The following is a 26,679-nucleotide window of genomic DNA, read 5'->3' on the forward strand; positions in this document are numbered from 1 at the left end:
CCAAAAGAATGGGAATGGGTGGGTAGGGAAGTGGGGGGCGCTATGGGGGACTTTTGGGATAGTATTGGAAATGTAATTGAGGAAAATACCTAATAAAAAAAAAGAATTTCAGATAAACACCAAATATTTAAAATTGTATTTATTATTAAAATATTGAGCACATGAAACATTCATGTATATTATAAAATGAAAGCATTTTATATTTTTAATGTTTTATGCCATATTTATATATACATATATTTATTATTTATTAGTACTCATGTATATTTTAGTACATCGTTACTAAAATGTATTTCATTATAGTAAATCGATTTTCCCAAAGACCCTAAAAATGTTTTTATCTAAAATTCAACTAGATGCCCTGTACTTTTCAAAAATTATAGGTGGCTACCTGACCACTTGGCTACACCACTTTACTTCCTCATGTATTCACATTTAGGGCAGGTATAGCAACTGGGGGAAGTTTGTGGTCTAAGAGAGCTGGGAATGCCTGGGATCTGAAGTCAGGCCGTCTGCATCACCTTGGGTCTACAGGATAGCCAGGAGATGCTGGCAGGCCCTCCTGACTCGTCCCAGGCAGAGGGAAGCAGAGTATTATCCATTAAATGTCAAGTATGAAGAGCATCAGAGAGTAAGCATGGGAGCCAAAGTCTGCCCCCCCCCTCCCCCGCGCCATCTTTACATCTTGTCACCCAGCTTAGAGGGAACACAGCAAGGACCTTGGAAGGCAGTAATCGAAAGTCAGGAATCAATGATGAACTCTCTGACGGAAGAAACGGCCTCCATGCATGAGCTCGATGAGCATTGCCAGTGGGCAGAGCTAGGGCCGCATAGACTTCACTACACACGATTTCCCTTGTGTGGGAGGTCTCAGATTCTGAGTGCACACGAGTTAAGGGACAGGGGGACGATGAATGGCCATGACTCTGCCAAAGCCTTAAGATGAGTTACAAAGAACTTTTTGTCACCCTATGTGGACACACCCGACTTCACCACGGAGCAGGTTTTGGTGCTAAGTATGGTAGAACCCAGGAAACAGTAGGTAAAAGGCTTGGGCTTAAACTATCATTTCTTGCTCCTTAACTTGCTCTTTCTTTTAAAATACAATATAAAAAGAGGGAGGCAAAACTTGTCTTAAAAACAACACCCCATTCCAGATAAGCAGACTGCCCTGTCTTCCTTTAAGAGTAGAAAACGTATAAACTTGACTATTGAGAGGCTTGGCAGGCCACTCATCCTGTGGTGTTTTCTGGGATGGGGCAAATGGTCTGGTCTCTTGTAGGGGTTTGCTATTTCTTTTCCATTTGTCACTTTTAACTCCAGAAGTGATTTACAGTGCTCTTTGCCAGGATTCTGTAGTTCTTTAAATATTAACTTGGCCTTAACTCAAGAAGCCACATTACAAGATGATTCTATCTGAACAGTTCCTGGTCTCTGCTGCCAAAGTGGAAAGTCTTTAGAAGTGCGTCTAGGGATGCCCAGGGGAGGCCTAATTGCCTCCCTCTTGTGTGCACTGGGACCCTCCTAAGAAACAAATCCACTCTCAGGCAGCTTGCTATGCTCTCTCTGAGCTGGGTGATGAGACTATAAGCTGGTAGGAGCAGAGAGCTGGGCAAGCTCTCTTCCTGGGCTCTTAAATCAAAGAAAAATTATATTAGTTCACCTTTGATGATCTTGGCTTTCCATCCCATGTCCAGGACATACTTTGCTGCAGTTAAGCTTGTTAGAAAAGAAGGAGAACCCAATGGGCTAAATCCACACCAGCGTCCCATTGCCTGTGGGGGATCTTCAATGCCTAATGCTGCCAGAGTATAAAAAAGCAGAGGTGCCGATGGGTCCTGGGAAGCCTGTTCTGTGGGTTGAAGTGGAGCCATGAAAGGCTCAGTTACATGGGGATTATAATGTGGTCATGTCTACAGTTCAGTTTCACTGAAAGGAAATGTTGCTACAGTTGATCTGATTTGCATTAGATCTTTACATGTATGTGTGTGTGGGGGGGCAGGGTGGTATGGGTGTGGGGGTGTGAGAGTGGAGGAATTATTGATTTTGAGCAATTGTAGACAGACAATTAGAGAGAATTCCTTGCAATCAGAAGGAAAATATTAAGCTCCAATACAAGGAAGGACATGGTCTCCTTAATATATATGCTCAGTCATTTAGACTTTTGCTCAGTCTGGGAGAAATAGGAAAATAAGGAATCTGGAGAAAGCACGAGATCCTTACACATCCTCTTCAAGTGTGATCCACAGATCAGGAACCCCCAAGTCCTTGGAGCTCATGGGAATCCCAGACTCCTCCCCAGATCCACAAAATCAGGAAGAACACTGACCAATCCTAACTAATGAGAATGTTTACCAACCAACCCCACATTATCTTCCAAGCATTCAGATTGGAGCAGCACAGATACATCCCAGAAAGAACAGAATCAGAAGTGGACGGGAATCAGAAGCAGCGAGGCAATCTGCGAGCTTTTTGGAGTTGATAGAATTTACTGTGTTTGAACCGTTTAGGGTCTCCATAAATTCCAGGGTGAAGGTGCCTTTTCAGTTTTCACTGCCAACAGACACTGGTGCAGATACACTTAAATCTGTGGTCAAGATTCCGGAGTGGAGAGTGGACATGTGGAGAGCTGTTACCAACCTCGTCTCCCCACTCCCCAGCACAGAAGGTGGCCCCAGTCTGTCACATGGCTGTCTGGATATGGTACAAGTTATAAAACTCCAAAGGAGTGCAGCGCAACCATGTCGCTACAGCACTGAGTCAGGATGGAGCTATGGAGGGAGGGTATCAGTCTTTTGTCTAGACTGCTAGCCTAGAGAGCAGGTAAGGGGCTGACAGTGAACTGTCAGCTGTGAAGACATCATCAGTGTCCAGCATGTGACACTGTAAGAGCAAGAAAAATGTTTAATACTTCCTTCCTGGTGTGCCTCAGTCATAACACATGTGGTAGAAGCACAGTGTTTTACTTTCTGTTGCTGTGGTCAAATACTGACAAGAGACAACTAAAGAAAGAGAAGAGTTTATTTTGGCTTGAAGATTGTGGGGGAGATTGTCCATCGTGGCTTTGAAAGCATGGTGGCAGGACCTGAGGGCAGCTGGTTATATTGCATACTCAGAAAACAGACAGTAACCAGCAACTGGGGTGACTGGGTCTTGGGGCCTACCTCAGGGATACACTTCCTCTAGGGAGGCTCCACTTTCTAAAGGTTCCATAGACTTCCCAAACAGAGCCACTGGGTGCTAAACACACAAGCCTTCAGAGATCTAAATGAGCAAATATTTGCCGGGCATTGGAGGAATGTCATTAGTTGAGACTATGTGATTGGCTGGGCTGGGGTGAGAACACCACACAGTCTTAGGGCTCAGTTTCTGGCTTATTTTAGGGCTCAGCACTTACCTATGGGAAAGTTTAGCCAATAGACATACCTTGCCAGCTTAAAAGAAAAATGGTCTGCTTTCATCTTATGATAAATATGTGCTGTTAAGAACTGGTTTTGTCACAGTGTAACCTGTCCCCCATGGCTGAAAAAGTGTGTGTGTGTATTACCCTTTACCCAGTAAATCTTTTATCTTGGGGTCCCCCTCAGATTGGTGTCAGTAGCTTCATTTAGGATCCATCACAGCTCTTTTAAAATTGCTTGTGGCTAACACATGTCTGTTGTTTTTATTTTCATGGAATGGGTAAACTAAGCTTGTAGTGTCAATTGGCCATGTGCTTGCCTGATGAGGTAATGCCGTGTTGCTGCACACGCTACAGGTTCTGGACTAACTGTGCTGTGGTCTGGTAAGAGAGAGTTTGCAAGTAAGCACTTGTCTGTGGGCCACATCCCCTGCAGCTGAGTATTCTAAAGTCACCTACCCCAATACTCATCTCACACAGGATGCCAATGCTAATACTGAACGTTTATCCATAGGCATTGATGTTCTGAGTCCCCATATTTGTGCCCTTTAACTCTGGTTTTGTTTTAAGATGGCTCAGTTACATCAAATTGAAAATTCAAGAAATGTATTAAACTGGGCATCATTCTAAGTAGTAAGATGAATTTTTATACCATCTTGTTCTCTTTCACCCAGGGCAAGTGTCATCTTTTTGCCCAGAATATCCATGACTATATATAATATATACTATAATACCCCATGTTAGTCTGCCCCTGAACACAGTGCCTTTTAGAAGCTGTTTGGTTTAGGATGCATTTTAATCTATCTCAGGAACAGTGATACAGATTGTGAGCCTGGTGATGGCATGGTAACTAAGAATGATCAAATCCTGGTACCTCTGAGGCCTATGTTTCAGGAGCCAGACACAGGAAACAAGTGCTATATAGTCACTGAGAAACCCTCAAGTTGACCCGGAAGATAAGTGTCTTCTTTTAACCCCAACTGATAATATGTCCAAGACTCAGAAAACACCACACAAATGGCAACTTTAAGATTCAAGCATGGTGGACAGAAAAAAGGACGAAGGACCATTTCCTGAAACAAAGTATCAAGCAGCAAGGTAAGGAGGGTCTGCTGCGATCCTGCAAAACTGCCACCACCATCTCAGATGGGTAGGAGAAGGCCAGGTCCCCTTACAGCTCCCAGTGCCCTTTTCCTCCTCCAGGCTAAAACCTGGGTGTTCTCTGCCTTGTTCGAAATTGAACACCGGGTCACGGGCACTCCACAAAAGTCTATGTTTTGGTGTGTCCAGTGATTTGAGTATTGCTGTCTCCCTGGGTTCCTGGCAAAGCTGCAGCTGCGTTGCTCACACTTCAGGCAGGGATTCCACTATTCCCTTTCCACTTTGTCCACGCTCTTCAGAGCCTGCCTTGCTGGGATCTCATTTTCACTGGCCTTGCTCCACTGCTTCCAAAGCAGATAATGATATCTCCCACCTATGTCTCTTGCTAATAAATGAATTCCTGAAATACCTTTAAAGACCTTCCCTTAGCCCTAAATACTGGTTAAGGAAGAATGACCAATGAGGAAAATGAACAACAGATGGGGCATAAATGGTACCACATGTTAGCTTCAACCTCTTTGACAAGCAGGGCAAAACCTGAAGCTATTACTTCATATATATGTACAGAAGGGTCACAGCAGCCACACAACTGCTACAAAAGGCCACTGGGGTTTTCTTTCGATAGAGGATATCTCTAATGGAAAGGATACACTATTTTCTTACCAAAACTTCAGTTTTATCTTTAGATATTACCTTAGTTAGTGGGGTAGAAGTACCTTCAACTTTTCCTAAGCAGGGGCAATACTGTCCAGAATGTCATATGGTTTTAATTATGTCCTGAAATTACTTGTGTGCATTCCTTGAGCCAACAGTTGGTCTCAAAAAGTCATTTTTCCCCCTTTGTGTAAACATACCTTGCTTTAAAAAAAAACCATGAGTTTTTTTTTTTTGTAAGCACCTTAAAGAATATATTTCTCTTGAATACTGGTGCTTTAGTTTGGAGCCAAGTAGGACACGAGAGATAGGTAGTGATTTGGGAGCTGGAGGGCTGGATAGGGATGTCAGCTATAGAAGTTTAGAGGACAGTGGGACCATGGAAAAGATTGGGTGGCAGGACCTCATAGAGAAGTGGTACCCAACTGTAGGTGTAGGGCATAGCAGCCTTTCATGGGAAGAGAGGAATGAAGAGGGTGTTCTGAAATGTGATGGAGAAAGGTAAGCAGAATTGGTCTGGATTTGGTAGGAATATGCAGAAATCACCTTGGACAATTTCTCTGCATTGTATAAGTGCTGTGTATATAACTCTTATCCACACTAAAATCTGAGCTCCACTGGATTAGACTAAAGGAACAAATGAAAGGAAGCTTCATGGATTGCTGCCTGCAACTTACATGGAAATTACTTCAGGCCTACAAGGAGAGCGGAGCTTGAGTCAAGGCTTCTGTTTTGTGCTAGGTTATTAGTTTATTTTTATTTTTTTTATTTATGTGTATGTGTGTGAGCCTGCATGAGTTTACTTGTACCATGTGCATGGAGGAGTCATGGAGACCAGGAGAAGAAAGGATTGGATCTCCTGGAATTGGAGATACTGAAGATTTGCTGCCACATGGGTGCTGGGAACTGAACCCAGGACCTCTGAAAGAGCAAGAAGTGCTGTTATCTACTGAGCCATCTCTCTAGTTCCCCCTTTCTTCTAGGAGAATTTATTCCATTGTGTTTTATGTGAAGCCTCTAAATGCTAATGCACATTAAAATATTTTCTTGTGAGGATTAAATAGAATGGGCTGGAGAGATAACTCGGCAGTTAAGAGCACTCGCTGTTCTTCTAGAGACCCCACCCATAGTGACTTATCACCACGTATAACTCCAGTTCCAGAGAGATCCATGCCTTATTGTCCCTTCTGTTAGCACTGTATGCATGTGGTGCACAGATATACATGCAGGAAAAGGTTTGTGAAGGTGCAATGGCAAACTATGAATTCAACATCAAGCATGTAATGAATGACCCGAGGTGCTTCTGAGAATGCTTACCAAGGGTGCATGCACAACTGCACAGTAGCCTTGGTTTTCAGTGTACATCATGTGCATTTGCACGGTGCGTGTCATTACACCACGTGCCACATGCCAGCAAACACTGCTTCAGACACTTCAGCTCAGGTTCAAGACTCTGGTATGTTTTTCTTAAAAAGTTTTCTTTTCTTCGGTAAACGTGATGGTTTAATGTTGGAAGCAGACTTCCAGTATTTTCCTACCATTATCTCCTCAGCCCACAACTATCGAATTCCTATGTCTTTGGATAGCATTGGGTTGTGATGCTTGGTTTTAGAAATTGCTATTTCAAAGTCGAACAAGTTTCATAAAAAACAGGAACACATTCTAACTTGGTATTTAGACAGAATTTCTACAGTACCCAAAATACCCCGACATGTACTTCTCTCTTTTCGCACTATATGTTTATCATCAGTATGTCTCTGCACTGATGATTATAAATTTAAAGTAATGATCAATTTACCCATAGAGTAATTAAAGATGTTCTATGTCCAGCAGTATTAAATATTCATGCAAAACAATTCTTTCTGTAAAAATAAATATGGACATCTATGCCATCAGTATGCAAATATGCTAATTATATACTATATGTCAATAAATGGGATACACACACACACACACACACATATATATCACAAAGATATGTCCTAAATTTCTTTGTGGTTTATTGTCAATAAGGGTTTGATTTATATATGAATTTTAAAAATAATTATACACACAGACATAGGGTCACAAAATTTCTTGACTATGAAGAAGTTGCAAGTAGAAAAAATTTGAAAAGCTGTGGTCTACTGTAATGGTCACTGGACAAAATGATTTCTGGGGGACTGCTCAGCCAGTCATATAGTCACCAAGAACACACTCTCCCCTTCCCCAGCTTTGACATGGTCTGACAGGCAAGTATCCCAGTTGTCAAGGGCTTCCCAGAAGGCCACAAAGGGCATGCCATTTGCAAAGGTCTCTTTCCCCAGCTCCTTACATCCACCTTGTCAATCCACAAGTGCCCTTATGCCTCCTCTTTTATTTCTCTAGAATTGATTTCAAAACTTAACAGTTCTGCTGTTTAGGCTTTGTTGGCTTTTATTTAAATACAAACACATTTTTAGAAACACGGGGACAGGGAAAATGCAAATAGATTCACCTGCTGCCCTTTACAAACTCACTCAATATATTTAGCATCTTTGGCAGAGGGAGGCTCATCTGCTTCGTTTTTTTCATTCTCTCTCGGATGCTAATTGTATTTCTTTTGATAGTTGTGTTGTTTTGGCCTGAAGTCTAAAATCTGGCCTGCTGAGCGTTGTATCACTTTTGTAAATGAGTTGACATCTGCTTTGAGTTTTATCATCTTTAATTTTCTTTCAGGATTGCTCCACTTGTTCATTTTCCCCTTAATTGTGAGAATCGGGTTTTGTCTTTGTGCCACACAAAAGTGTAGACCTTTCTTCTTTGGGGGGCATGGACTCAAATGAGTAGACTCACATGGTCACAAGGAAGGCTATTCAGGGAAAAGATGCTGGGACAGAAACCTTAGCAACCAGCCCAGAGAGGATGAGCCCTGGGCACAAAAGGCTAGCTGTCCACACCACACTTCTGAGGTTCCCACTGAATAATTACAATCTGTTAGAAGGAGATTGACAGCGAGGTTTGAGCTGGGAGAAATAGTTTGAATTGAGAGAAGTTGAGGTGATGGCCATATGTGGGATGAACACTGACCCCTTTATTTCTTTACTTTTATTTTATTTTATATTTTTTTCATTGCTGGCAAGTGAAGCCAGGACCTCACAGGCAAGGCAAAGTGCTCTACCACAGAGCTACATCCTCATGATTTCCTTGCTCCCTCCCTCCCCACTACTCTTCCTTCCTTCCTTCCTTCCTTCCTTCCTTCCTTCCTTCCTTCCTTCCTTCCTTCCTTCCTTCCTTTCTTCCTTCCTGCCCCATTATTTTCCTTACTTCCTTCTCTTTTTCTTTTTACTTCCAAAATAAAATACTAAAGGGAATAATATTGCTCATAGGACTGGGGATTATTTATCAGAGATTAATTTCATGGTTAAAATATTGAGTGCAACAGCCTCGTTGTTACAGCCTCCTTTCTTACTTTATATAACACTTTCATATACACAAGCTCGAATGTGTGTGTGTGTGTGTGTGGCAGTGGTTCTTAACTGGGGAACTCTTTGTCACCTAAAAGACATTTAAAATGCTGTAGCCAAGTTCAGTGTCACAACTAAGGGAGGACACTATTACCATCATCTTGTAGGTAAGGGCTCAGGTTTCTGAGAAGCATTTTATAATGCACAGGACCACCCACCAGAAGGGAAAAGTCTAGCTGTGTGCACTGCACAGGACCACCGACAAGAATGAGAAGGGCATGTCACTCTTCAGTCCCAGCTGCCTTCTTTCCAGGTCAGTCAAATATTAGTCACTCATTCACTACCATCATTAATAATTTCCTCATGGGCAACACTCATGGATGTGTTCTATCTTTCCCTTGTTTGATCTGACTCTTGTCCTCTTCTTGCTGGGGAGTCTCTGTATTGAGACTAGATTGGCCTTCTTGAAGTTCATTCTGAGTTTACCCTACCATGTACCAAATCCCACAGTCACTCCTACAGGGTAAGAGTTCAACTTCTAAGAAAGGTATGCCAAGCTCACCATGTCTCATCCCTGCCTCTACTTCATCAATACCATCACCATCATCTCTGAACAATGCTCTTCTTGTAACATACATGTCACTCATACAAAATAATGCCCCATTTCAAGAAAGCCATATATGCCACCAACAAGACAGCCTGGTACAATCTGATTATCTCTCAAGACTTGGCCCTCTAAGAGATATTTCTTGATCTCAGTTTTGCCCCTTCTTTACCCATAAGCAGGTAGATTACACCATCTTATTGGTCTCTAAATTCCTTGAAGCCATCTTCATTAGTGTACCCCACCTCTAGCTTCTACTTTTATTCCCTAATTTTTAAAATATTTATCTAATTTACTAGGCAGTGACCTCCATAGGTACAAGAATCATTTTCTTTTCAGCTCTGCTTAGATTCCTAGTTCAGAGTAAACAAGTATCAAATGCTTATTGAGTTAATTAATCAGCGCTACTTGGCACTGCCACTTGTACTTCATTATTATTTCTTTATCATATTTTGAATGTCTTCTAGAGTTTTGCTATATTTGGTCTCTATAGATATAGAAAAGCTCTTGAAAGTGACCTAACTCATCTAGAAGTTACTCCTGGTTGACATGTGGACACGGCTTCTTTTGAGAAGTCTCACTATAGCAAAGGAAAGCATCACTGTCTGGGCTTGTCTCCATTATTCCCAGCATCTCTTCAAGGCGCTGCTCAGACGTGCCTGCTCACCTGCTACTGTCAGCCTTGCTGTTTTCCAGTTGTCGGGAAAGTAGCTTGGCAATGTTGGTGAAGCTGTTGCTCATTCGGAAGATGTCCCTGCTGTGTGGGCCCAGGATGGAGGAGAAGGCATCTGTGATACTCTTAATTTCCAGCAGGAGAATATGGTGGAATGGATGCTCCATATTAGCCAGCTGGCTCACCAGGTATCGTAGGCAGCTCCTGGCTCTCTCCTGCCAACAACAACAAACAACAGAAGCCTGTAGGATAGTATAATATCAAAGTCCATGAACTAAACTCTTTCAAGGAAACATGGGTGATATTAATAATGGAGGTACTTTCAAAGATAACACATCTGTGTGAATTATGACATGCAATGTATCACAGACACATTACCTATTCCCAGCTTAGAGTCAGAAGGTAGAAGTGGGGGATCTTCATCACACGTCAGGCCCATCTTAGAAGTTAGGAACACATTGTGAAAGATTAAGGATGGAAATTTACTGTCTCAGTGAAGCAGACAGACAGTGAACAAAATACCTATGTAAAATACATAGCTTGTTGGATGTAGAGTGACGCAGTGAGACCCTGTGAAATTAATACTAAACAGTGCACGAGGTGCATCTCAGAGGGAAGGTAACACTCAACATCACTAAGGTTTTTATAATTTCAATCCAGCATGCACAGTAACATTAGTAAACAATTAGAGTAAAATTCATCCTTCTTGATTTAAGGAAGTGGAATGATCTAGGAGTCGGGCCACATGGGATGGGACAGTTTGTCTACTGTTTTTCTCGCTGACAATGTAACTTTAAACTTCATGTAAGATCCCCAGCCTCCGAATCAGATCCCTCTTCAGCATTCTAAAAAGTAATTCTACAAATATTTCCATGTCCCCATGGTTTTGTGGACAGTATTTCCTGAACTGCTGATGTAGCTCAGTTGCCACAGCGATTTCATAGCACATGTGAAGCCCTGGGTTGATCCACAGATTCTTCCTCCACCCCAGCTCCCAAACCTTTTTCACCATAAACATTTAGAAAATTCTTTTCTTAGAAGCATGTGTCTTCCCGGCGGTGAAGGTAGCCATGTGGATATTTGCTGAAATCAGCCTCGTTCTGAATGATCCTCTGGCAGCCAAACTGAGCTGAAGGGAAAATTAATCATGATGCGGGAACAAGAAAAATCCTAACTGCTCAGGACCCAGCATATGAACCCATGCCAACCTCACATCATTTGTTCTGAATCCTTGGAGCACATCCAGGTTCCTCACAGGGAGAACAGATGTGAGTTTGGAGGAGAAAGTGTGATGTTAGGGCAAGAAGGGGGTTAGGGAGTTCTGATTTCTTTCTCAGCTCCAAAATATTTTGTCTCTGGGGCTTAGTACAGTATATTTGAGCTTTTGGTTTTCCCACAGTGAAGTGGGTCAGCAGCACCTGTATGTCGTAACATGGGTCGATCGCCGTCCAACCAGACACATCGTTGGTTATTAAAATAAAAGTACTGGGCATATAAGGGTCATTAGTCTCCATGTCAAGGCTATCCTACATGAGCCTTTAGTACTCATGGAATCCTTTGAATGACACCATGAGATTAGTAACGTGGTGGCTATTGCTTTATGGGTATGAAACTGAGGACAGACCAACATGCTTAAAGCCACATACATCTATCTCTGTACTGTACCCTCACAGACTATGGTACCAGCCCTTTCTACTAAGAACCAAGACCACAAGTTAGTCCATTCCCTTTTTGGTCTTTCATTCATGATTACACTTAGGCAGTTTTTGCTTAATTTCATTAGATTTAGCTAATAAGCATCATAAATATTCTCTAATTCCTAGATAGGCTGGACATTTTAAACCTTTTGTTCATAGGGCCTCTTAGCTCTTCTTAAAATGCTTGAAAACCCCAAAGAGTTTTTGTTTGCCTGAACTGTATGCATTGATATTGGCTATTGGGCAACTAAACTGAGAAATTAGAATCACCAATTCCCTTAAAAATAATAATCCATTTATATGTTAAATGCATGTATTTATGAAAAAAATCTCATTCTCTAAACCAGAACTTTAGGCTGGAGAAATGGCTCAGCGGGTAAGAGCACTGACTGCTCTTTGGAAGGTCGTGAGTTCAAATCCCAGCAACCACGTGGTGGCTCACAACCACCAGTAATGAGATCTGACCCCCTCTTCTAATGTGACTAAAGTCAGATACAATGTACTTATGTATAATAATAAATAAATCTTTGGGCCAGAGAGAGTGGGGCCAACAGGAGTGAGCAGAGGTCCTAAAAATTCAATTCCTAACAACCACGTGAAGGCTCACAATCATCTGTACAGCTACAGTGTGCTCGCATACATAAAATAAATAAATCTTTAAAAAAATAAAACAGAATTTTTACAAATTTCTATAGTCTAGCAATTGTTTATATGGACAAAAACTGGATGCTCATATATGATCTTAACCTACGGTGTTATATCTGGCCTCACATAGATTATATAGTTGAAAAAAGGAGGATTATTTTCAAAATATCCTTGATACCTATGCATATTATTCATGGATAGTACATGAAAACTCAGTAAGTGGTAGTAACAACATGCAATATTAATATTTCTGTACTCTGTTATGCTAGAATCTACTAGTCCATTTTGTAGTTTGGATGAGTCTTTTGACATTAAGCATTGATAACCTGGCAAAACATTGGTTCAGTGAGTTAAGGATATCTTCCCAAATGTGGATGCACTTTATTCTACAGTATCAGAAACACTTCACTGGATGAAGGGGGAAAGGGTCCATAACTACGGAGCTCTCTACACCATGGTGGCTATAAGTCAGGGAGAGTCAGTTTTCTTTAAGGGTGTTGCCCACACTGTAGTGGATTGCTCAGTGTCCATGACTATATGGGTAGTACAAAATGACCCAATGGGTTATTGAAAGAAAAAGAGAACATAATGTTGGAGGAGTGAGGGGTGAAGCCAGGAGAAGATAAAGAGAGAAGCAGGGACAAACATGATAAAATGTATTGAACAGTATTATGAGATTATCAAACAATTAATAAAACATTATAGTTTTTAAAAGGAGAAGTCAGCAGCAGCAGCAACAACAACAATACTACCCCCCTGAATCCCAACTGTGAATACTACCATGCTTCTCATCAGGAAAGCCCTTCTGCTAGGCAAATTGCCATGTTTAGAGTGATGGATACAGATTTTTCAAAACTCTATTTTTTATTCCAACCTCATATTTTATCACTGGCAACTGATACAGTTGGTAGTCTGTATCCATAAGATACACATCTGTGGATTCAACAAACTGCAGATTAAAATATTCAGTGGGCATCTGTGCTGCACATGGGGGGCCATTTTTGTCATTATTCTCTAAGCAATTCAGCACAAAATTACTGTGGACAGCATTCACACTGTGTTAGGTGTCCTAAGTCATTTAGAGATGGTATGATGTGTGCAAGTGGATGAGCACATTAAGTGCTGTTTTCTGTAAAGGAATCAAACACTCTTTGGTTTGATATCCACAGTATATTGATTCCTGACCCCCCCTTTTTTTGTACCAAAATACCTGACAAGAAGCAACTTAAGGGACATGCTTATGTGAGCTTACAGTTCAAGGGGATACAGTCCATATATTTGAATATAGTTTGATACATTGCATTAGTGCTCTGAAAAAAAAAAAAGATAGGAACTGGGGCCAGGCTAAGAATGTGAAAGCCTGTCCCCAGGCACTTACCTCCTCCAGTGAGGCCACACATCAACAAGTTGTGGCTCTGTTCCTGGAAGAGTAACCCATACCTTCATTCCTGATGGGTGTGTACCCCTTTCACCCTTTCTAGACTAGGTTGTTATAGTTTCCCATTGACTTTAATCACAGGACATGGTAGCCATAAGAGATGCTTTAAGAGATCTCCTCTAGTCTATAGACATAATCTTTTTTACCTTCATTGCAAACTCAATTTCCCCCATTTGGATCAATCACTCTTCCTAATCACCCCTTCTTTTCATAGCCTGTTGGCTTAAAGCCTTAGAAACCCAAAGTTTCTAAGTGGGGATTTCCCAAAGTGGGGAAATCTGAACTTCTAGTTCAATGGAATGTTTGTTGTGGCTTCCTGACAAGAGTGTTCCCCACTCTAGAACCAAAACTTCTAGACTAGCAGAATGCAAGATCATTGAAACAATAAGCACAAAATTTTCTACTGGGTCACTATGGATTATAGTGAGTGGAATTATTTCCTTGTTCACCCCATAGATTCCTAGACCCATGGATCCTGGCTATGGGGGAAACTGTACCACATATTAGACACTGGTTCAAAGCATATACTACCTTCTGAAGTACCTAGTTGGCACAGTAACCTTCAAAAGGCCATTCCATCTTTCTATCTAGCAAGCTATTATAGGATGGTGGGAGACATACTGGTGGATTCCACAATCCTGAATCTAGTGTTGCACTTCTCCAGCTGTAAAATGAGTTTCTTGATTAGAGACAATGCTGTGTGAAATTCCACCATGGTGGCTAAGGCATTTTGTAAATTTATATTTGGTGGTTTTGACAGAAGCATCATGTACAGAAAAAGCAAATCTAAATGTGAATAAAATATCTATTCCAGTAAGGACAAAGTATTGTCATTTCCACAGAAGAAGTGGTCCAATGCAGTCACCCTGCCACCAGGTCACTGGCTGGTCATTCTGATCAATGGTGCCATATCTGGGGCCTAGTGTAGGTCTCTGCTGTTGGCAGTTCTGGCATTTGGAAGTAGCTGTAGTCAGATCAGCCTAGGTAAGTGGAGGTCCATGTTGTTCAGCCCATTTATAAACCCTATTTCTGCCTCTTTGTTCATTGGCCCATTGGGAAATGACAAGAATGGCTGAAAAAAAGAGTTGACTGTCCACCGAATGGGTCATTCTATCTACTTGACTATTGAACTCCTCCTGAGCTGAAGTCACTTTCGATGACCACTACCATCTTCACATCCTTTGTCCATTTGGAGAGATTTATTCACATGCTTCTTCCCCAGTTGTCTTTTTTTTTTTTAACTAATTTTCCAATCATGTTCTTTCTAAGTCCCTGACCATCCAGCCAATCCTTTGGCTGGCTAATGGCTACAAAGGCTATGTGGATTCAGTGAACAATTGCACATCTGGCCAATTCTCCTTCTAAACAAAATGTATGACCATGTTCACTGCCTGAAATTCTGCCTTCTGTGAAGATTTTTCTTTGCTGGTGTCTTTCAATGTTGTCCCATAAAGGTCTGCAATGCTGCAGCCATTCATTTTTGGGTGTTGCCTGCATAACATGAAGAGCCATCAGCAAACGAGGTCCTAGCCTTTTCTTTCTCAGTCAACCAGGAACATCCCACAAGGCTATAGGTGCATGCTTGCAGCAATGGCATGACAACAGGAGTAGAAAACAGAAAAACGATAGGCATTTGAGTAAATTCTTCATGTACCTTACTTGTGCTTTTAAGACCTGCTCAGATCAGATCACATTTATACCATATCCATTTGATAACAGATTGTTGGCCTGCATATCCTACTTTATGACTTGGTAGATCAAATAACACCTACTTCATTATGGGCAGCTCAGGTTGCACGGTAAATGGTTGGATTATTGTCAAATGTTCAGTTTCTTCCAAGGCCCAATTGCAGCCAAAGAGCTGTTATTTAAAGGAAGAGTAGTTGTCTGCAAATGATGGTAGAGCCTTAGCACAAAATCCCAAAGGTCTCTTCTGTGATTCATCTAGGAACCTGCCAGAGGCTCTAAACAGCATCCCTACCTGCCACTGACACTGCAAGTACCATCAGCTCTGCTGGATCATATGGTCCATGGGTAGAGCAGCCTGTACAGAAATCTGGACCTATTGAAGAGCCTTCTTCTGTCTCAGGCCCCACACAAAGCTAACAGCTTGCCGAGTCACTTGGTATATGGATGGGAATAACATACTCAAGTGAAGAATGTGCTGTATCTACAATGCAAATAGGCCCATTAAGCATTGTGTCCCCCCTTTTTAGTGGTGAGAGGGGCCCAGTGCAATAACTTGTCTTTCATCTTAGAAAGAATATGTCTGCATTTCCCACATCACAGGACCCCTAAGAATTTCACTAAAGTAGAAGACCCCTGAATTTTGGTTGAATCTATTTCCCGTCTTCTGATGCATATATATGTTATCAACAACTTCAAGGTTGCTACCTCCTGCTCAGTTGGTCCAGTTAGCATAATGTCATCAATAGAGTGAACCAATGGATATTTTGTGGAAGGGACAGACAATCAAGATCCCTTCTAACTAAATTATGATGCAGGGCTGAAGAGTTAGTATATCCTTGAGGTAAAACAGGAAACATGATACTACTGGCTTGTCAACTGAAAACAGATTGTTTGCAGTGGTCCTTAGGGACAGGTACTGAGAAGAAGTAATCTGCTAAATCAATTGCGGTAGACCATGTACTAGGAGATGTATTAGTCTGATGGTATGAATACCATATCTGGTACAGAAGCTACAATTAGAGCCACTATTTGCTTGAGTTTTCAATAGTCAACTGTCATTCTCCATGATCCATCTGCCTTCTGCACTGGCTCGATAGGAGAGTTAAAGGGAGATGAGGTGGGAACCACCACACCTGCATCTTTCAAGTCCTCGATGGTAAAACTAATTTCTACAGTTCCTCCAGGAATCTGATAGTGGTTTTGATTCACTAATTTTCTTGGTTGACACAACTCTAAAGACTTCCATTTAGTCTTTCCAACCATAATAGTCTTCACTCCACAAGTCAGGCAAGCAATGTGGGAACTCTGCCAATTTCTAAACATATCTATTCCATTTATACTTCCTTGAGTTGGGGAAATAACCATGGGATGAACTAAGGGACCCATTGGCCTTATTTTGAATTGTACGTCCCCCAAAATTCCATTAATCACCTGACCTCCATAAGCCCCTACTTCAACTGGAGGGCTACAGTGTTTTGTGGGATCTACTGGAATCAGCACCAATTCAGAACCAGTATTCAATAGACCCCAGAAATTTCCTTCCCCCACTGTACAGTTAACCTTGTAAAAGGCTATAGGTTCTGTAGCAGGGCCCCAGACCTTACTAGGCCCTAAGATCTTAGCACAACTGACTCTGTGATAGAAGTACCATTCAGGATGTAAATCTCAGCAGCTAAACAGCATCACCTGCCAAAACTAAAACACAGACCTAATCCATTAAAGTCCATACAGTTCTAGGAAAAAAAATCTCCAAATGTACTAACTGGTTTTTTAGCTTCTGTAGTTCCACATCTGGCCAACTGTTCTTGTTAACTGAATTATATCAACTCAGAACATGGGGTTCTTTTTTTTTTTATTTCTTAAAATTCATCTTGAGAAAGGCACAGTATTACACTGGGATCCCGAACACTGAATATAGTTGCTGGTCAGTTAATGAAGGCTTTCTACTGGCATAAACCCATGTCTAAGCACCCTTCTCTGGTGAATAGCCCACATGTCCCTCAGGAGAGGGCAAGAGAAAGGCTAACAGTAAATCTTTTACAAATTTGTATCAAGGTCCTTACTCAGGGGAAACTGTCCCTTCATTTAAAAGATTCTGGGTCTGAAAACTGATTCACAGGCTGAGATTACCTTTGGCCAAGATCCCATGTAGCCTTTCTTTCATTAGTTTGAGATTATTCTCACTTATATAGATCACACAAAAGTGTGTGATCATATGTAGATCAAATAAAAATTCTGTAGGTTTCTTATCTATTTCCTGTCTGAAAACACCAAGATTGATTAGCCAGGACCAAAGGTCTACCATATGAGTCATACCACCATCAAATCCACTTTGCCTGTGCTGAGCATTATGATAATTACAATCATTTTGCCTTTGATGATGCAGTGCTGCCCCCTGCCCTCTGGTACTTCAGTGTGCAATTAAGCCCACTGCAGCTAATTCATCTAGGTGAGCATCTGCAACTCCAATCCTAAGGTCTGGAATAAGGACAAAGATGACACCAAAACCCTTCAAATATGCTGGTGCCCCTCTCACCATTTTTTGTTCTGTAGCATTAGGGGAAAGCCTGTGGTCTGGGCCTTTCCATCGTGGTGGATTAGGTTTTATACAGTTACCGACTCTAGCATTGCAATTTCCCCGAGCCTAAAAATCCCTTCTTGGACATTAAGCCAAGGGAAATCAGGCATGTCTGATTCCTTTTCAATAGGCCATCTTTTGACAAATGCTTCATCCAACCATTCAAAGAGACTTTTGATACTTTTTTTTTTCTTAACTGTGTGAACTTTCATAATAAAATTTAGAACCTCCATTCAGAGGGTCCATATTAATAAACTCAGCCTGATCCAGTTTTATGTTTCTTCCACCATTACCCTACACCCTTATAATCCATCCCCACACATATTCCCCAGACCTCTCCTTGAGTGAATTAGCAAACTCATCAAGCTCTTTAGCAGTGTAGTGCATGTCCTTATGGACTATGCTTTCTACCTCCCCTCTAGGAGCCTACTTGGCCTTCAGTCAGGTTATAGGTCTAGAAGCAAGTTTTGGTGGGCCCTGAGTGATATCAGTAGTGTCTTGACTGACATTTCCTTCAGAGAAAGTCCCTGCTGGTTTAGAAGACAATGAAGGTGGGGTGGGGTGGGGACATCTATGTGGAGATGGGTTGGGGTGGGTTGGAGGTGTGGGATGTGAAGCAGTCAGAGGGTAGATAGGGGGTGGGGAATGGAATATGGAGTATAAAAGAGAAATAAAAAGAAGACAATGAAGTATTCATTTCCTCAGTCAAAGATGAAAAAGGCAATATTTAGGGGTTGGGATGTGAGTACATCTTCTGCTGAGGGTGGAGTGATGAGTTCTTCAGGTGAGATGAACCCTTGAGTATCTGTGGGTTCAAAACTCTCAGCTTCAATAGGGTCCTCCCTGGCATCCCCAACTCAAGATACAGGATTCCATTCTTTACTAATTCATGCCCTGACTTTGACTGCCAACCTTTCGAGGCTTGGACTTGAATTTTTGTTGTAATGCAGCCAACCTTGTAACAAGAGTTTTGGTTTGCTTCTCTGCAACTTGAGCTTTGTGGCTGCTGGAGAGAAGATTTTCTTCCAGAACAGGCTTAGGAAACTTTAGGCTGTTTATGTGCATCTGGAGCTGGTCAATTTTATCACTAAGTTCATTGTCCTTCACCATACTGTGGGATGATGGGCAGTGGTTAATTTGATCAAGGAGCTTGTTCATTTCCTTTGTCAATTTATCCCAAGATGCTAGGAGCAACTAACTGGCATCATTACTTTCCTTATTTTTCCACAAACTGTCAACATTTTATATAGTCACCAAGGCAGTTTCCTCTCACACTTGGTGAATAGGGTAATCAAATGCCTTTGATTCCTTAAGTTTGTAAAATAGTTCGCACCATGGGCCTTCAGGGTTCTCTGAGCTCCCAAGAGAGGCTTCAGCAACTGGAGAGGCCCCAGTAACTGTAGGCATTGCCAAATTGGAAAGCCTATTCTAGACACATAAAATATTCATCCTTATATCTCTGTTGTTTTAGAACCACTTATGATAATAAGTCTGTATTATTAGTTAGGGTTTTCAAGAGTAACAAAACTTATGAATGTATCTTTCTGTCATCTCTGTATCTGTCATATATATCTATATCTGAATCTATCTAAAAAGGAGATTTATTAGACGACTTGTAGGCTGTAGTTTAGCTAATCCAACACTGGCTGCCTACAAACAGAAGGTCCAAGAATCCAGTAGTTGTTTAGACAACCAGGCTCAATTCCTAAGCCCATTTTCAGTATGTGGTGGAATTTTAAAGAAGTCGATTCTAATGTCAGTGAAAAATGGGCTTAGTAGCTAGAATGGGAGCAAGTGGGGAGAGAGAGAGAGAGAGAGAGAGAGAGAGAGAGAGAGAGAGAGAGAGAGCGAGCTTCTGTTTACCATGTTCTTTATATATTCTGCCAGTAGAAGGCATGGTTCAGATTACTCTCACATAAAAGATCTGGATTAGAAATGGGTCTTCAAACTTCAAATGAAAAATGTCCTTCACAGGTGTGTTTAGTCATTTAAGTTTGTTCATTCCAGATATGGTCAAGTTGACAACCAAATATAGCCACTACAAAGATCAAGTGTTCAAACACATGAGGCTATGGCAGATACTTCACATTCAAAGCACAGCATATTTGGGCACAAACCAGTCCCTCACAGGTCACTGGGGTTATTGTAGTAATATCTGCAATCTTGCTGAAAATTGAAAACGTACTTCATTCCTTTCTCCAGATAACATTTACCAACTAGTTCAAATGCAGTAGCTACAGGCTGTTTGTCCATCATTATTCAAGTAAAAAGTAACCGTCAAAGGAATTAGTCAGATGATCTGGTGAGACAAATGCCTAAATTGGGTTCCTAAGTTAACCTCTACAGTCTTACATTTAAATATGCATTAGAAATTCTGAGCCAATACACATTTTCAACTAACCACATTGAATATTAAAAACATTCAGGACTGAGATTTAATAAGACCAGTCATTTCTACTGTTTCATCAAGCTAAGTGAGTCCTTGTCAGGGTGAGGAGGTGGGGGCTAGAAGGTCTAGAGAGTGATGTTTGCCACCAAGGAACCTTTGGAGAATGTCTGGAGATATTTCTGGTTGTCATAATTGAGAAGATAGAAGGGTGGAATGCAGAATCCAGTGGGAAAAGGCCAGAGATGCTGTCAAACATCACGTAACACACAGGATAGCCCCTAGCTAAGGGTCATCTAGCCCAAAGCGTCAATGGTGTCAGGCTGAGAAATCCCTAGTTAAGTGAAAACTGGCTTTTCCCCTGGTCCCACAACTGTCAATACAATCTGGTGCCACTGTCTTGATTTGTGGTAATCACTTGAGGTTTTTCAAACTGTTGCTTTGTGCTATCAGTGCAGATGTCAACTGAGTAGACACAGTAAACAAGGCCTTATGACCACTGCACTACTGTGAAAATAACTCCAGCATCACAGGTTCCCACTGAAAGGACCTAAGGAGTCATGGGTCACAATGAGGATCGATAACTAGAGACATGCTTGGCAACATTTTCTGTAAGGAACAGAGAGGAAATATTTTTAACCTAGTTAGTCATAGGAACTCTGTTTTTGAAAAACAGTTGTTGACAGTACTACCTGACTGAGTGTGACTGGATCTGGCCACCAGCAGCAATTTGCTGACCTCTGAACTAGATTATGTACTGGCAGAATTGTATTGGTCATATTGCTTAGTTTAGTTTTAAATATGGGTGTGATAACCCTAATCTTATCAATCTTTGCTCTTATCCCTTATCAAGATAATAGAATTTAAATAAGAAAATGGTCCTTAAAATGTGGTGATCTGGCTATAAGGATAGCTTCTCTTGACTTACCATTCAGTAGGTGCCAGGCAGTCAGCATGCTTATCCTTAGTCAGTAAAGTTTATAAAATGGGTTATTAAGATGAGAGTATAAAGACTGAGGTTACACAGGTAGGAGTGACAAGTCAACCAATGCTAATACTGAACTGAGAGCTGATTGATTCTAGAGTTGGAATGTTTCCAGTTTCCAGGGTTGATGAAGGCCAAATTAATGCAGTCTTCTTCATTACTGCCTTTCTTTCCTGTGTCCTTAGCCACCATTGCTGGTAAATCATAGTGTCCTTCCCCACTGGACCTACAGGCTTCCTGAGCTGCTTTCTCAACACTGTCTTCTTGTATAACAGAGTCTTCTAAGATACCATTAGGCCAAGCCTAATGTCCAGTAAGCTCCCATTTCCCAATCCCAATTTAATTTCATTGAAACAATGAAGGGAAGGAGTGTTATTTATTTAACTTTATTATTATTTTTTTTTGGCAGGTTCTCACTATGTATCACTGGCTGGCCTAGAATTCACTATGTAGATCAGGCTGGCCTTGAACTCACAGAGATCTAAGTATCTCTCCAGCCAAGTGTTGAGATTGAAGGGGTGGGGCAAGAAACAGTTTATTTTGACTCAGTTTTAGAACTTTTTGTTCATCTAAAAAAAGGGAAAGCATGATGGAATTCATTCAAGGGAACATGCATCTAGGGACATTCAAAGTACAGTTGCAGACAGAAGCGAAAAACACAGGTCAGCTCCATGACCAGGCACAAGTCTCAAAGGACCACCCTACTGCCACTAGCCTACTCCCCATCTCCTAAAGCTCTGCCATTTTCAAAATAGTGATGCCAGCTGGGTCAAACATGGAGAACCTGAGGCCATAGAGGATATTTCAAATTTACAAACCATAATTGTCACGTGGGGAAGTAGAGTCTGTAGGGGGAAAAGTACTTCAGCTCCGAGGATTTTAAAAAGATATATTTTCTTGATTCACTGAGAACTTCATACATTCATGTGATGTATTTTGATATCCATGTCCCACATTTCCCTCCAACTTGTCCCAGATCCATTCTCTATCCATGATTCTTCCCTTTCAACTTCATGCCTTTTTTTTTTTCAATAACCACAGAGAATATGTTCTGTTGCACAAATGCTCCTGTGTGTGGGGCCATTCACTGGAGCAGAATCAACCTATCAGGGGCCTCATCCTTAAGGAAAACTGACTCTCTTTCCCTAAAGCCAGCTGTTGTGAAAAGGCCCGCAGCTTAGGGTGGGGTTTATGAGCTCAGTGGGGTTTTGCCTAGAAGAATTCACTGCAGGTATAATGATGTGTTATGTTATAGACCCCTTTCTCTCCACACATATATGTATTTATCTAATATACATATGCATGTATTATATGTATCACAGACATATATGTATGTATCACACAGAATTCTTTTTCACTCACGGTAGTTATGTCCTATGAAGTCTCCATCACTACTGAATTGAAGAATAGTAAAGTATTTCTTGTAAAGAAACAGAGGGTTAGGTACCTGCAAGCCTCTAATCAATAGCATTTCTGTCAACTGATCAATACATAAGCATATTTTGGGTGTACTTTTTTCCCCTAAATTTCTAATGTCTAAATGTCTTAAAAAGGAGAATAATGTCTTCTTATTGGTATACATTTGTTGTAAAAAATCATTTATTTTGGTTTCCATCTGTTCCCTGGGCTGACCCTGTGCCACAGCTATCTGGACTCCAGTTCTTCCCCACACTCCAGTCCTGCCCAGAGAAAGCAATTTTCCTAGGAGTGCTAACATGCCAAAGATCACAGGTGAGACCACCACTACTGCTCAAATACCAGGCCTAAGTGGGACATGCACAGAGCCCACAGGACCCAGGAACCTCAGAGTAGCCAGGGACAGGAACCTTCCGGTTTCCCTCTGTGCCCAGGACTGACCCTGTGCCACAACAATTCAGATCCTAGTCCAGCTCCACACCCCAGTTTCACCCAGAGAACAGGTCTTCCAGGAGTGCTAACACACCAAAGATCACAAGAGTGCTGACACACCTAAGACCACAGGCTCACAGGCTCATTGGAGGGAGAAGCTCCAGTCAGAGATGGCCAAAGATAATCAGATGATAAGAGGCAAGTGTAAGAACGTAAGCAACAGAAACCAAGGTTACTTGGCATTATCAGAACCCAGTTCTCCTATTGTAGCAAATTTGATACCCCAAAACACCTGAAAAGATTTAAAATGACATCTCATGATGATGATAGAGGACTTTAAGAAGGACATACATAACCCCCTTAAAGAAATACGGGAGAACACAGATAAACAGGTAGAAGCCCTTAAAGAGGAAACATATAAGACCCTTAAAGAGATACAGGAAAACACAACCAAACAGGTGAAGGAATTAAACAAAACCATCCAGGATCTAAAAATAGAAATAGAAACAATGAAGAAATCACAAATGGAGACAGCTCTGGAGATAGAAAACCTAGGAAAGAGATCAGGAGTCATAGATGCAAGCATCATCATCAACAGAATACGAGAGACAGACAAGAGACTCTCAGGCATAGAAGATACCATAGATATACTTGTTACAATAGTCTAGGAAAATGCAAAATGCAAAAAGTTACTAAACCAAAACATCCAGGAAATCCAGGACGCAATGAAAAGACCAAACCTACGGATAATAGGAGTGGATGAGAATGAAGATTTTCAACTCAAAGGACCAGCAAACATCTTCAACAAAATTATAGAAGAAAACTTTCCTAACCTAAAGAAAGAGATGACCATAAGTATACAAGATGTCTACAGAACTCCAGATAGATTGGAGCAGAAAAGAAATTTCTCCTGTCACATAATAGTCAAAACACCAAATGCACAAAACAAAGAAAGAATATTAAAAGCAGTAAGGGCAAAAAGGTCAGGTAACATATAAAGGCAGACCTATCAGAATTATACCAGACTTTTCACCAGAGAAGTCTTCTAAAAGCCAGAAGAGCCTGGGCAGATGTCATACAGAGCCTAAGAGAACATCAAGACCAGTCCAGGGAACTATACCCAGCAAAAGTTTCAAATACCATGGATGGTGAAACCAAGATATTTCATGACAGAACCAAAGTTAAACAATATCTTTCCACAAATCAAGCCCTACAAAGGATAATAGATGAAAACTCCAACACAAGGAAGGAAACTACTCCAAGAAAAAGCAAATTAATCTTCTTTCAACAAACCTAAAAGAAGCTAGCCACACAAACTTAATTGTACTTCTAACAACAAAAATAACAGGAAGCAACAATCACTATTCCTTAATATCTATTAATATCAATGTACTCAATTTCCCAATTAAAAGACATAGACTAACAGACTGGATATGTAGACAGGACCCAGCATTTTGCTGCATACAGGAAACACACCTCAGTGACAAAGAGAGACACTACCTCAGAGTAAAAAACTGGAAAAAATTTCAAGCAAATGGTCCCAAGAAACAAGCTGGAGTAGCCATTTTAATATAGAATAAAATCAACTTTCAATCAAAAGTGATCAAAAAAGATGAGGAAGGACACTTCATACTCAGCAAGAGAAAAATATACCAAGATGAACTCTCAATTCTGAATATTTATGCCTCAAATGCAAGGGCACCCACATTCATAAAAGAAAGTTTGCTAAAGCTCAAAGCACATATTGAACCTCATACAATAATAGTGGAAGACTTCAACACCCCACTCTCACTAATGGACAGATCATGGAAACAGAAATTAAACAGAGACACAGTGAAACTAACAGAAGTTATAAACCAAATGGATTTAACAGATATCTTTAGAACATTTCATCCTTAAACAAAAGATTATACCTTCTTCTCAGCTCCTCATGGTATCTTCTCCAAAATTGTCCATATAATTGGTCACAAAACAGACCTCAACAGATACAAGAAGATTGAAATAATCCCATGCATCCTATCAGATCACCAGTGACTAAGACTGGTCTTCAATAGTAACAAAAACAACAGAAAGCCCACATATGCATGGAAGCTGAACAACTCTCTACTCAATAATAATAAGGTCAGGGAAGAAAGAAATAAATTAAAGACTTTTTAGAATTTAGTGAAAATGAAGGCACAACATACCCAAGCCTATAGGAAGTAATATGCAAGCAGTGCTAAGAAGAAAACTCATAGCTCTGAGAGCCTCCATAAAGAAATTGGAAAGAGCATACACTGGCAGTTTAATACCACATGTGAAAGCTCTAGAACAAAAAGAAGCAAATACACCCAGGAGAAGTAGATGGCAGGAAATAATCAAACTCAGGGTTGAAATCTACCAAGTGGAAACAAAAAGAACTATTCAAAGAATCAACCAAACCAGGAGTTGGTTCTTTGAGAAAATCAATAAGATAGATAAACCCTTAGCCAGACTCACTAGAGGGCACAGGGACAGTATCCTAATTAACAAAATCAGAAATGAAAAGGCCAAAGTGGGAGTGCGTGGGTTGGGGAGAAGCGGGACAAGGGAGGATATAGGGGAATTTTAGAGGAAACTAGGAAAGGGGATAACATTTGAAATGTAAATGAAGAAAACATCTAATAAGAAAAAGAGAGAGAGAGAGAGAGAGAGAGAGAATCAACAAAATAGATAAAACCTTAGCTAGACTAACCAGAGGGCACAGAGACAGTATCCAAATTAACAAAATCAGAAATGAAAAAGGAGACATAGCAACAGAAACTGAAGAAATTAAAAAAAAAGATTATCAGATTCTACTAAAAATGCCTATAATCAACAAAACTGGAAAATCTGAATGAAATGGACAATTTTCTAGACAGATACGAAATGCCAAAGTTAAATCAGGCTCAAATAAAACATCTAGATATCCCATAATCCCTAAAGAAATAGAAGCAGTCATTAAAAATCTCCCAACTGGAAAAAAAAAAAAGGCCCAGGACCAGATGGCATTAATGTAGAATTATATCAGACCTTCAAAGGAGACCTAATTCCAATACTCTTCAAACTATTCCACAAAATAGAAACAGAAGGAACACTACCTAATTTGTTCTATGAAGCCACAGTTATGCTGATACCAAAACCACACAAAGACACAAGAAAGAGAACTTCAGACCAATTTCCCTTATGAATACTGATGCAAAAATACTCAATAAAATTCTTGCAAACTGAATCCAAGAACACATCAAAATTATCATTCACCATGATCAAGTAGGCTTCACCCCAGGGATGCAGGGATGGTTGAATATATGGAAATTCATCAATGTAATCCACTATATAAACAAACTCAAAGGGGAAAAAAACCCAAATGATCATTTCATTAGATGCTGAAAAAGCATTTGACAAAATTCAATACCCCTTCATGTTAAAAGTCTTGGAAACAACAGGAATTCAAGGCCCATACCTAAGCATTGTAAAAGCAATACACTATAAAAGATAATTTAAAAGATTCCTGAAGCTCTTCCGGCCGGAACAGCACCAGGGTAGCTAGAGCGCAGGG

The 26,679-nt window shown here is 40.8% G+C and overlaps 1 protein-coding gene across 4 annotated transcripts in view; it reads right to left on the reverse strand.

Moving 5' to 3' along the window:
• Veph1 (ventricular zone expressed PH domain containing 1) overlaps positions 1–26,679 on the reverse strand; it is a 213,456-nt gene that overhangs the window by 98,700 nt on the left and 88,077 nt on the right. For all 4 annotated transcript variants that reach the window (XM_021158192.2, XM_021158191.2, XM_029474775.1 and 1 more), the window contains exon 7: positions 9,852–10,072. In XM_021158192.2, coding sequence (XP_021013851.2) covers positions 9,852–10,072 — 221 coding nt within the window. The remainder of the gene's footprint in view (positions 1–9,851; positions 10,073–26,679) is intronic.

Source organism: Mus caroli, chromosome 3 (assembly GCF_900094665.2).
Source record: "Mus caroli chromosome 3, CAROLI_EIJ_v1.1, whole genome shotgun sequence".
NCBI classification, from domain to species: Eukaryota; Metazoa; Chordata; class Mammalia; order Rodentia; family Muridae; genus Mus; species Mus caroli.